We start from the raw sequence: 12394 nt of genomic DNA on the forward strand, positions 1-12394 counted from the left end.
GACTTTTTGGGGGGACTTGGGGGGGTGGAGGGGTCCTGGGGGGTTTGAGGGGGGGTCTTGGGGTTTTTTAGGGGTCCGAGGGGGCCCCAACTTCCCCCCCCCCCTCATCCTGAGTGGGTTTTGGGGATGTTTTGAGTTTATTTTGGGAGGTTTTGGGTGGATTTTTGGGGGGCTCCAAAGGGGTTTGGGGGGGCTCCAATCCCCCCAAAAGGAGCCCTCCCCTCTCTCCCCCCCCCCCTCCCAAAAATGCTCCCCCTCCCCATTCCGGGGGGTCCGGGGGGATGGGATGATGATGACGATGAGGATGAAGATGGGGGGGGGTTGGATGGACCCGGGGGGTCCGGGGATGATGGTGAGGATGAGGAGGGCGGAGAAGATGGGGGGGTCAGAGGATGATGAAGATGAAGATGAAGATGAAGATGAAGATGAAGATGAAGATGAAGATGAAGATGCGGGGGGGGGAATTGAAAGGCGGGAGGGTCAGAGGATGAGGATGAGGATGAGGATGAGGATGAGGATGAGGAGGATGAGGAGGATGATGAGGATGATGCCGATGCCGGGGGGGGGCCGGGGATGGTGCTGAGGATGATGATGAGGATGAAGCCGACGCCGAGGACGCTGAGGGTGATGATGATGATGCTGCTGCTGCTGATGATGAAGGCGATGCTGGGGACGGCGCGGGGGGGCCGGGGGGGCCGGTCCGAGCGCGGCGCCGCCCCCCGGAGGCGGCTCCCGGCGGGAGGGACCAGCGGCCGCTCCCGGTTCGGCTCCGTCGGCCCCGCCATGGCCCCCCCGCCCCCCCCGCCCGCAGCCCCCCGGTGAGCGCGACCCCCCCCCTCACCGCCGGGGGGGGCTCCGGGGGGCTCCGGGGGGGACGGGCCGGGAGGGGGGGATGGGGCAGGGATGGATGGGGCGGGGGGGGGGGGGGGGGAGGGGAAGGCCTCGGCCCACCCGGGGGGGGGGGGGAATGGATGGGGAGGGGGAGGGGCGGGCGGATCGCCCCCCCCCCCCGGATGGCGCGGGGGGGGGCGGGGGGGGGTCCTTAAGGCCCGGGGGGGCCCCCTGGACCCCCGAATTGGGGGAGGGAAGGGGGGGGGGGAAGATATCGAGGGGGGAGGGGCCCGGATTTGGGGGGAGGGGCCGGATTTGGGGAGGGGGGGGATGCTGTAAGTGGGGCAGGAGCCGGGCCCAGTCCCGGGGGTCTCGGGGGGGGAAAACGGGGGGGGCCCCGAGCCCGGAGCGCCCCCCCGGGACCCCTCGGGCCCCCCCGCCCCCCCGGGATGCTCCGGAACTCCGGTTGCCACGGCGACGCTCCGGGCTCTGTTCCCATGGCAACGGGGGGGGGGGACCCGCATCCCCCCCCAACCACCCCGGGCGGGGCGGGGGGGCCGCGCTGGGGGGGAATTTTGGGAGGATTTTGGGGGGGTTTGGGAGGATTTTGGGGTTCCGGGGGGGGGTTTGGGGGTTCCGGGGAGGTTTTGGGGGTCCCGGGGGGGGGGGCAGGACCCCCCCACTGATGGTTTGTTCCGGTTCTTCTTCTGGTTCTTCTTCTCTCCCCCCCCCGACCCCCCCCGCGCTCGCCCCTCCCCATTTCCCATCGTCCCTTTGGGTGCCGGTCCCCCCCTTCCCCACGGGCTCCCCTCCCCCCACCCCTGACCTGGGACCCCCCCGGCCCCTCCCGCGACCCCCCCGGACCCCGATGTCCCCCCCCCCGTGCCCCCCCCGTGTCCCCACCCCCCACCGGTCCCCCCATGGTCTCCCCATGGCCCCCCAAACCCCATTTCCCACCGTTTTCCCCCCATTTTGCCCCCATTTTTCCCAATCCCTCCCAATTTCTCCCCATTTCCCCCCCAATTTCTTCCTTTTCCCCCCATTTTTCCCCCCTTTCCCCCCATTTTTTCCCATTATTCCCCCCCCTTCCCCTCATTCCCCTCATCTCCCACTGCCCATTTCCCCCAATTTCCCCCCAAATCCCCTCCCCCTTTTCCCGCCTCCCACCCCCCAATTCCCCCCACCCCCCGCAGCCCCCCCCGCCGCCCTCCCCCTCTCCCCTCCCCGTAACCCCCCGCCCCCCCCGCCCCCCCCCCCTCCCCCCGCCATGCCGCCCCCCCCGCTGACCCTCGCGCTGGCCCTGGCGCTCTGGGCCCCCCCTCCGCCCGCCGCCGCCCCCCAGCCCCACCCCCCCCAGCCCCCTCCCCAAGCCCCCCGGACCCCCCCCCGGACCCGCGGTTCCCGGTGGTGCCCACCCAGTACGGGCGCCTGCGGGGGGCTCGCCGGGACCTGAGCAACGAGCTCCTGGGGCCGGTCCAGGCCTTCCTGGGGGTCCCCTACGCCGCCCCCCCGCTGGGCCCGCGCCGCTGGCGCCCCCCGAAGCCCCCGCGGCCTGGGGGGGGTCCGGGGACGCCACGGCCTTCGCCCCCGCCTGCCCCCAGAACCTGCGCGCGGGGCCCGCCCCCGCTGATGCTGCCCCTGTGGCTCAGCGACAACCTGGAGGCGGCCGGCGCCTACGTGGGCCGCGCAGAGCGAGGACTGCCTGTACCTGAACCTCTACGTGCCCACCGAGGACGGTACGGGGGCCGGGGGACACCTGGGGACACCTGGGGACATCTGGGGACACCGGGGATAGGGCTGGGGACAGCTGGGATAGAGCTGGGGACACCTGGGATAGGTCGGGGGCACAGCTGGGGACACCTGGGGACGTGTGGGGACACAAGTGAGGACACCTGGGATAGGGCTGGGGACACCTGGGGACACCTGGGGACATCTGGGATAGAGCTGGGGACACCTGGGGACACCTGGGATAGAGCTGGGGACACCTGAGGGTTAGGGTGTGGGGTGACACAGGTGGGGCACTGCCTGTACCTGAACCTCTACGTGCCCACGAGGACGGTACGGGGGCCGGGGACACCTGGGGACACCTGGGGACACCTGGGGACACCGGGGATAGGGCTGGGGACAGCTGGGGACAGCTGGGGACAGCTGGGATAGGTCGGGGGGGCACAGCTGGGGACACCTGGGGACGTGTGGGGACACAAGGTGGGGACACCTGGGATAGAGCTGGGGACACCTGGGGACAGCTGGGATAGAGCTGGGACACCTGAGGGTTAGGGTGTGGGGTGACACAGGGTGGGCACGGCCTGTACCTGAACCTCTACGTGCCCACCGAGGACGGTACGGGGGGGCCTGGGGACACCTGGGGACAGCTGGGATAGAGCTGGGGACAGCTGGGATAGGTCGGGGCACAGCTGGGGACACCTGGGGACGTGTGGGGACACAAGTGAGGACACCTGGGATAGGGCTGGGGACACCTGGGGACACCTGGGGACACCTGGGGACATCTGGGATAGGGCTGGGGACAGCTGGGATAGGTCGGGGACAGCTGGGGACACCTGGGGACACCTGGGATAGGGCTGGGGACAGCTGGGATAGAGCTGGGGACACCTGGGATAGGTCGGGGCACAGCTGGGGACACCTGGGGACGTGTGGGGACACAAGTGGGGACACCCGGGATAGAGCTGAGGACACCTGGGGACAGCTGGGATAGGGCTGGGGACACCTGGGATAGGACTGGGGATACCTGGGATAGGTCGGGGACAGCTGGGGACACCTGGGGACACCTGGGATAGGGCTGGGGACAGCTGGGATAGAGCTGGGGACACCTGGGGACAGCTGGGGACACCTGGGATAGAGCTGGGGACACCTGAGGGTTAGGGTGTGGGGTGACACAGGGTGGGCACTGCCTGTACCTGAACCTCTACGTGCCCACCGAGGACGGTACGGGGGCCGGGGGACACCTGGGGACACCTGGGGACAGCTGGGACAGGTGTGACACACCTGGGGACAGCCGGGAATGGGTGAGGGAGAGGGACACACCTGGGGACACCTGGGGACAGGTGAGGGAGGGGTGGGAATGGTGGGGTGGGCGGGGCTATGGAAAGGGGCGTGTCCAGGTGAGAGGGGCGCGGCCATCCATTGTGGGCGTGGCCAGGTGAGAGGGGCGCGGCCAGGTGGGGGAAGGGCTCCACCCCAGCTCCACGCCCCATTGGGGGACAGGAGGGGTGGGCGTGGCCAGGTGGAGTGGGTGTGGCCAGCAGGTGAGGGGCGTGGCCGGCCTCAGCCAGGTGAGGGCGGGAATGGGGTGAAAAATGAGGAAATTGGAGCAAAACGGGAAAAATCAAAGGAAAAGTGGCGGAAATTGAGGGGAAAGGGGGCAGGGTGAAGGAGGGGGAGGGACGGCTCCACCCCCAAATCACGGTCCCCAAAATGGGGAGAAAAAGGGGAAAATTGGGCAAATTTTTGGGAAAAATGGGCTGAAAATGGAGAAATCAAGGAATAGGGCAAAATCCAGGGAAATTGGGCAAAAACGGCGGGAAAATGGGGGAGGGGCGTGGCCCGGCCTGACCCCACCCCAAACTGGGGGGAAAGGGGTAGAAATGAGGAAAATCCGGGCGGAAAAGGAGGAAATTGGGATTTGGGGGGAAAAGCGGCAGATTTGGGCAAACCGGGGAGTGGGGGGGGAGCCCGTCCCCCCCCCGGAGCCACAGCCCCGCCCCCCATCCATGGCCCCGCCCCCGTGCTCCGGGGTCCCCACATCCACCCTGGTGTCCATCCCGGTGTCCATCCCAATGTCCATCCCGATATCCCGGTGTCCTTCATCATCCCAGTGTCCATCCTGGTGTCCATCCCAGTGTCCAACCCCGTTCCCAGTGTCCATCCCAGTGTCCATCCCAGCGTCCTTTTGTCCATCCAGGCCTCCGTCCATCCCTCTCTCCGTCCTCCGCCCATCCCAACCTCCACCCCGGTGTCCATTCCGGCCACGCCTCTGTCCGTCCGTCCCGACGTCCATCCCGGCATCCCGGTGTCCATCCCAGTGTCCATCTGTCCTTCAGCCAGGTATCTGTGTGTCCATCCCAGTGTCCATCCCAACATCCCAATGTCCATCCCAGTGTCCATCCCAATGTCCATCCCAGTGTCCATCCCAACGTCCATCCCAGTGTCCATTCCAACGTCCCAATGTCCATCCCAACACCCTCCGTCCATCCCACCGTCCACCCCCGCCCCCCATCCGTCCCCCCTCCCTGGGCCCCATTTTTGGGCCCTTTCCCCGTTTCCCCCCATTTTCGGGGTTTTTTCTCTCCTTTTTCCCCTCCCCGGATTTTTGGGGTGGAAGGTTCCAAATTCCGCTTTTTTCGGGGGGGGGGATTTTTTCCCTCCTCCCCCCCCTTCTTTTTTATGGTGGCCCCTCCCCCCCCGACCCCATTTTCGCTCCTTTTGGCCCCAAAATTTTTCCCATTTCTCTTCCCTCGGTCCAGGTTTGCTCGGCAAAAAGCGCGAGGACGGCGCGGCCGGCGGCCCCCCCCCCGGACTCAGGTAGTTTTGCTGCATGTTTTGGGGCAAATTCCGGCTTTTTTGGGTGTTTCTATTTTTTTTTTTGTTCTTTCTTTCCCCCCCTTTTCTTTTTTTTTTTCTTTTTTTTTTTTTGTTTTTTTGGTGGTTTTTCCCCTCCTCCCCTTCCCCCTCCCTCTCCCCCGCCCCACCCCACCCCAAAAAATTTTTGGTGCCTCTTTTGGTTCTTCGTGGCTTTTTTGGGGGGTTTTTGGTTCTTTTTGGTTGTTTTTGTGTTTTTTTGGCTTCTTCGCGGGGGGTTTGGGGGAGTTTTTTTGTGGCTTTTTGGTGTTTTGGTGGTTTTTTGGTGGTTTTTGGGTTTTTTTCTGGTTTTTTTTTTTGGACACCCCCTTCCCCCCCCCCCCATGTCCCCCCAGTACCCCCCCTTTGCTCATTGTCCCCAAGGGGGGGGGACGTTGCCATGGAAACGCCCCCCAAAAATTGGGACACCCCCCCCAGTGACCCCAAAGTGACCCCGAAGTGACCCCAAAGTGACCCCTGACCCCCCCCAAATCCAGCCCGTGACCTCTGACCCCGCTGTCACCTCCCAGGGCCCCCCAGGGTGACACCGGGGGTGTCCCCAAGGGTGTCCCCAGCTCTGGGGGGTCCCCAAGGGGGTCCCCATGGAACCAGGGGGTCCCCAGGGCCACCCCATCCCCAGGGATGTCCCCAGGGATGTCCCCAGGGATGTCCCCAGGGATGTCCCCAGGGATGTCCCCAGCTCTGGGGGGTCCCCAAAGGGGTCCCCAACGTGTCCCAGGGATGTCCCCATGCCCTGAGGCCGCAGTGACCCTGGGCTGTCCCTGGGCTGTCCCCTGCCCTGACGCCACCGCGGTGTCCCCAGGGGTGTCCCCAGGGTGTCCCCAGGGTGTCCCCAGGGGTGTCCCCAGGGGTGTCCCCAGGGTGTCCCCAGGGTGTCCCCAGGGGTGTCCCCAGGGTGTCCCCAGGGTGTCCCCAGGGTGTCCCCATCCCATCCCCTGCCCTGAGGCCGCGCTGTCCCCGCGCTGTCCCTCGCCCTGATGCCGCCCGTGGTGTCCCAGGGCTGTCCCCGCGCCGTCCCTGTGCTCCCCCCGCCCTGACACCGCCCATGGGGTCCCAGGGCCATCCCTGAGCTGTCCCCGCGCTGTCCCCCCCCGTCCCCCGCCCTGACGCCGCCCGCGGTGTCCCCCAGACATCCGTGACAGCGGCAAGAAGCCGGTGATGCTGTTCCTGCACGGCGGCTCCTACATGGAGGGCACGGGGAACATGTTCGACGGCAGCGTCCTGGCGGCCTACGGCAACGTCATCGTGGTCACCATGAACTACCGGCTCGGTGTCCTGGGTACGGGGACACGGGGACAGGGGTTTGGGGACACGGGGGACACGGGGTGGCAGCGTCCCGGCCGCCCACAGCAGCGTCATCGTGGTCACCGTGAGCTACCGGCTGGGCGTGCTGGGTACGGGGACACGGGGATATGGGGCTGGGGACACGGGGACACGGGGACACGGGGATATGGGGCTGGGGACACGGGGACACGGGGACATGGGGATATGGGGCTGGGTACGGGGACACGGGGACATGGGGACACGGGGACATGGGGACATGGGGACATGGGGCTGGGGACACGGGGACACGGGGACACGGGGATATGGGGCTGGGGACACGGGGACACGGGGACACGGGGACACGGGGACATGGGGACATGGGGCTGGGGACACGGGGACACGGGGACACGGGGATATGGGGCTGGGGACACGGGGACACGGGGACACGGGGATATGGGGCTGGGTACGGGGACACGGGGACATGGGGATATGGGGCTGGGGACACGGGGACACGGGGACACGGGGACATGGGGACACGGGGACATGGGGACACGGGGACATGGGGACATGGGGCTGGGGACACGGGGACACGGGGACACGGGGACATGGGGACACAGGGACATGGGGACACGGGGACATGGGGACATGGGGCTGGGGACACGGGGACACGGGGACACGGGGACATGGGGACACGGGGACATGGGGACACGGGGACATGGGGACATGGGGATATGGGGCTGGGGACACGGGGACATGGGGACATGGGGACACGGGGACATGGGGCTGGGGACACGGGGACACGGGGACACGAGGACATGGGGACATGGGGACACGGGGACATGGGGACACAGGGCTGGGGACATGGGGACATGGGGACACGGGGACATGGGGACATGGGGACATGGGGACATGGGGCTGGGGACATGGGGACACGGGGACATGGGGACATGGGGACATGGGGACACGGGGACATGGGGACATGGGGCTGGGGACATGGGGATGGGGACATGGGGACACGGGGACACGGGGACACAGGGATATGGGGCTGGGTACGGGGACACGGGGACACGGGGATATGGGGACACGGGGACATGGGGACATGGGGCTGGGGACATGGGGATGGGGACATGGGGACACGGGGACACGGGGACACAGGGATATGGGGCTGGGGACACGGGGACACGGGGACATGGGGACACGGGGACATGGGGACACGGGGACATGGGGACATGGGGACATGGGGCTGGGGACATGGGGACACGGGGACATGGGGACATGGGGCTGGGGACATGGGGACACGGGGACACAGGGACACGGGGACACGGGGCTGGGCACATCAGGACATGGGGCTGGGGACATGGTGTGGGTTTGGGGACACGGGGACGTCATGGGGAACCTTCCTGGGGACATGGGGACATCGTGTGTCCCAGCCGTGTTCCCGTGGTGCTCTGGCTGTGTCCCCATGGTGTCCTGGCCGTGTCCCCACCGTCCCCGTCACGTCCTGGCCGCGTCCCCAATGTCCCTGCGGTGTCCTGGCCGCGTCCCCAATGTCCCTGCGGTGTCCTGGCTGTGTCCTGAATGTCCTGGCCATGTCCCCATCGTCCCCATCGTGTCCTGGCCGCGTCCCCAACAGCCCTGCGGTGTCCTGGCCGCGTCCCTGCGTGTCCTGGGCACGTCCCCAGCATCCCCGCAACGTCCTGGCCGTGTCCCCACCATGTCCCCGTGTGTCCCCAACGTCCCCACGGTGTCCTGGCCGCGTCCCCACTGTCTCCAATGTCCCCGTGCTGTCCCCAGGGTTCCTGAGCACGGGGGACCAGGCGGCCAAGGGCAACTACGGCCTCCTGGACCAGATCCAGGCGCTGCGGTGGCTGCACGAGAACGTCGGGCACTTCGGGGGGGACCCGCAGCGCATCACCATCTTCGGCTCCGGCGCCGGCGCCGCCTGTGTCAGCCTCCTCATCCTCTCCCACCACTCCGAAGGTAACCGGGGTCCCCAAATCCCTGGGAACGGCCCCAAAACCCGCCGGGAACCGCCCCAAAATTCCTATCGGGGTCCTGAAATTCAATGCAAACGGCCGCAAAATTCGTATCAGGGTCCGAAATCCACCGGGAACGGCCCCAGAATTCACTTCAGGGTCACAAAATCCATCAGGAACCACCCCAAAATTCATTTTAGGGTCCGAAATCCACCGAGAACAGCCCCAGAATTGCTTTGGACATCCCAAATCCTCCATCAAAGCCCCCAGGTCACACCAGGGACCCCAAATCCTCCAGATCTTCCCAAAATTTTACCTGGGGACCCCAAATCAGCCCCGGATCCCCTGGTGGGACCCCTTCCCGGCGTCCCCACGACCCCAAACCCGGGTGGGACCGACCCCAAACCCCCCCCATGGCCCCAAAGCCCACTCCCCGCTGACCCCGCGGCCCCCGCTGACCCCGCGGCCCCCGCTGACCCCGCGGCCGGTGTCCCCCAGGCCTGTTCCAGAAGGCCATCGCGCAGAGCGGCACGGCCATCGCCAGCTGGTCGGTCAACTACCAACCGCTCAAGTACACGCGGCTGCTGGCGGCCAAGGTGGGCTGCGAGCGCGCCGACACCGGCGCCGCCGTCGAGTGCCTGCGGCGCCAGCCCTTCCGCGCCCTGGTGGACCAGGACGTCCAGCCCGCCCGCTACCACGTGGCCTTCGGGCCGGTGGTGGATGGCGACGTGGTGCCGGACGACCCCGAGATCCTGATGCAGCAGGGGGAGTTCCTCAACTACGACATCCTCATCGGGGTCAACCAGGGCGAGGGGCTGAAGTTCGTGGAGGACTCGCTGGAGAGCGAGGACGGCATCTCGGCCTCCTACTTCGACTTCACCGTGTCCAACTTCGTGGACAACCTCTACGGCTACCCCGAGGGCAAGGACATCCTGCGGGAGACCATCAAGTTCATGTACACGGACTGGGCCGACCGCGACAACGGCGAGATGCGGCGCAAGACGCTGCTGGCCCTCTTCACTGACCACCAGTGGGTGGCCCCGGCCGTGGCCACGGCCAAGCTCCACGCCGAGTACCAGTCGCCCGTGTACTTCTACACCTTCTACCACCACTGCCAGACGGACGCCCGGCCCGAGTGGGCGGACGCGGCGCACGGGGACGAGATCCCCTACGTCTTCGGGGTGCCCATGGTGGGCGCCACCGACCTCTTCCCCTGCAACTTCTCCAAGAACGACGTCATGCTCAGCGCCGTCGTCATGACCTACTGGACCAACTTCGCCAAGACGGGGTGGGTGGGGGGCGGGGGAGGGGGGCGAGGGGGCGGGCCGCACCCCCAGAGCTCAGTCAGGGGTGGGTGGGGGGTTGGGCCAGGGGTTGGGTCAGTGCTTGGGTGGTCAAATGGTCGGTCGGATGATTGGTCAGTTGGATGAAGAGTTGAGTGGTTGGGCGGTCAGTTGGGTGGTTCAGCTGTTGGTCGGTGGATTGGTCAGCTGGGTGGTTGGTTGGTCAGTTGAGCGGTTGATTGATCAGTCGGTTGGTCAGCTGGGTGGTTGAGTGGTCAGTCGGGTGACTGATGAGTTGTTGGTTGGCCGCTTGATTGATCAGCTGGTCATTGGTTGGGTGGTTGCTCAGTTGTCGGTTGCTTGGTCAGTTGGTCAGTTGGTCAGTCGGCCACTTGGTCGGCCTCTCCGCCGCTCAGCCGCGCTCTCCCCCCGCAGCGACCCGAACCAGCCGGTGCCGCAGGACACCAAGTTCATCCACACCAAGCCCAACCGCTTTGAGGAGGTGGTGTGGACGCGCTTCGACGGCAAGGACAAGCGCTACCTGCACATCGGCCTCAAGCCGCGCGTGCGCGACCACTACCGCGCCAACAAGGTGGCCTTCTGGCTCGAGCTCGTCCCGCACCTGCACAACCTCCACCAGCTGCCCCACGCCTCCACCACCACCCGCCTGCCGCCGCCGCCCGGCCCCCCCGCGCCGCCCTCCGGCCACGCGCCGGCCCCCGGCGCCGTCGCCGCCGCCGGACCGCGACGCCGACCGCGACGAGGACGAGGACGACCCCGGCGGGCGCCGCCGCTTCGCGCCGTTCCCCGGCGACTCGCGGGACTACTCCACGGAGCTCAGCGTCACTGTGGCCGTGGGCGCCTCCCTCCTCTTCCTCAACATTTTGGCCTTCGCCGCCCTCTACTACAAGCGGGACAAGCGGCCGCCGGACCCCCGCGGCGCCGCCGCCGGCCCCCCGCGCCGCCTGAGCCCCCCGCAGAGCGGCCGGAGCGCGGCCCCCAATGACCTCTTGGGCCACGCCGGGGGCGCCGAGGAGGAGCTGGTGTCGCTGCAGCTGAAGCACCCCGGGGTGGGGGTCTCGGGGGTGGTCTCGGGGCTGGGGGTGGGGGAGCCCCCCGAGGCCGCGCTGCGCCCCGCGGCCGCCGGACCGCCGGACTACACGCTGGCCTTGCGCCGGGCGCCCGAGGACGTGCCCCTGCTGCCCCCCAACACCATCACCATGGTGCCGGGGGGGCTCCCGGCCCTGCACCCCTTCGGGACCCCCTTCCCCCCCCCCCGGCCACAACAGCACCCTGCCCCACCCCCACTCCACCACCCGCGTATAGGGGGGGAGGGGCGGCGGGACCCCTCCCCCCAACCCGGCCCCAACCCCCACCCCCACCTGCGCACCCGGAATGGACTCGGGGGGGGGGCCCCGACCCCACCCCCATCAGCGCGACCCCCCCCCCCCCCTAAAAAAGCGGGAAGCCCCCCCAAAAAAGGGGAAACCGCCCTGGGTATCCCCCCCAATATCAGGGGACCCCCCCCCCAAATCAGGGGAACCCCCTCCAGGGACCCCCCAATTAGAGGAGGGGGCCCCCCCCCCCCCGCCTGCTGCCTCCCCTCCCCCGCCCCGGGTCCGCTGAACATTTTGGGGACCCCCCTCCCCTCCCCCCCCCCATGGACACCTGGGGGTGCTGAGACGCATGGGGACCCCTCCCCCACCCTGGGGACCCCCCCCCAAAAAAACGCATGGGAACCGCCCCCTCCCCCACACCCAGCAGGAATTCAGGGGGGGTCGCCCCTCCCCCAACACCTGAGACCCCCCCCCCGGGACCCCCCAAAAGGGGCGTGGGGGAGGGGCTGCCCCGCCCCCACCCTGGGGGAGGGGGGGATTTTGGAGAGCCCCCCCCCCCCCCCCCAAATCGCCGTTGCATGATCCCGACCGGCCGGACCAAAACGAGGCAAAATCCGGCAAAATCTGGCAAAATCCCGGGAATTCCGGGGGGGGGGCTCCTGTCCCCGCCCCTCCCCCTCCCCTCCAGTTTCTTCCCCGAATTTTCGGTTTTTTTGCCGCTTTCTGTACAAAGAAATTTGTGCCAAACGTGGGGGGGGGGTCCCGGCCCCTCCCCCCCCGCTGCCCCTCCCCCACTCGGGGACCCCCCCCCCCCCGCAAAGGATGCGACCTTTGACCCCCCCGTTGCCATGGCAACCGATGGAGCGTGGCCATGGAGACCGTGGGAGGGAGGAGTGGGGGGTGACGTCACCGTGATGACATCACCGGTCATGTAATGACGTCATCGTGGGGATTGTCAGCCCTGTGATGTCACCGGTTTCCATGGAGACGCCGCTGATGTCACCCCGACAGTGTCGCCGGTTGCCATGGCGATGTCACCCCCCCCCTTGTGACGTCACTGGTTTGCCATGGTGACGTCACTTCGACGCTGTCACCGGTTGCCATGGCG

The 12394-nt window shown here is 67.6% G+C and overlaps 1 protein-coding gene and 1 pseudogene across 1 annotated transcript; both read left to right on the forward strand.

The window, feature by feature from the left end:
- Positions 1–585: 585 nt before the first annotated feature.
- LOC138101110 (neuroligin-2-like) lies at positions 586–5374 on the forward strand (annotated as a pseudogene).
- NLGN2 (neuroligin 2) lies at positions 2477–11275 on the forward strand. Its single transcript, XM_068998947.1, is given in 9 exon segments — positions 2477–2567; positions 4751–4893; positions 5313–5370; positions 6557–6706; positions 8485–8670; positions 9165–9954; positions 10385–10627; positions 10629–11211; positions 11213–11275. Coding segments are annotated over 6 exon segments (1986 nt in total). The 5' UTR covers positions 2477–2567; positions 4751–4893; positions 5313–5370; positions 6557–6585.
- The last annotated feature ends 1119 nt before the right edge of the window (positions 11276–12394 follow it).

Source organism: Aphelocoma coerulescens, unplaced genomic scaffold, assembly GCF_041296385.1.
Source record: "Aphelocoma coerulescens isolate FSJ_1873_10779 unplaced genomic scaffold, UR_Acoe_1.0 HiC_scaffold_193, whole genome shotgun sequence".
Classification (NCBI taxonomy): Eukaryota; Metazoa; Chordata; class Aves; order Passeriformes; family Corvidae; genus Aphelocoma; species Aphelocoma coerulescens.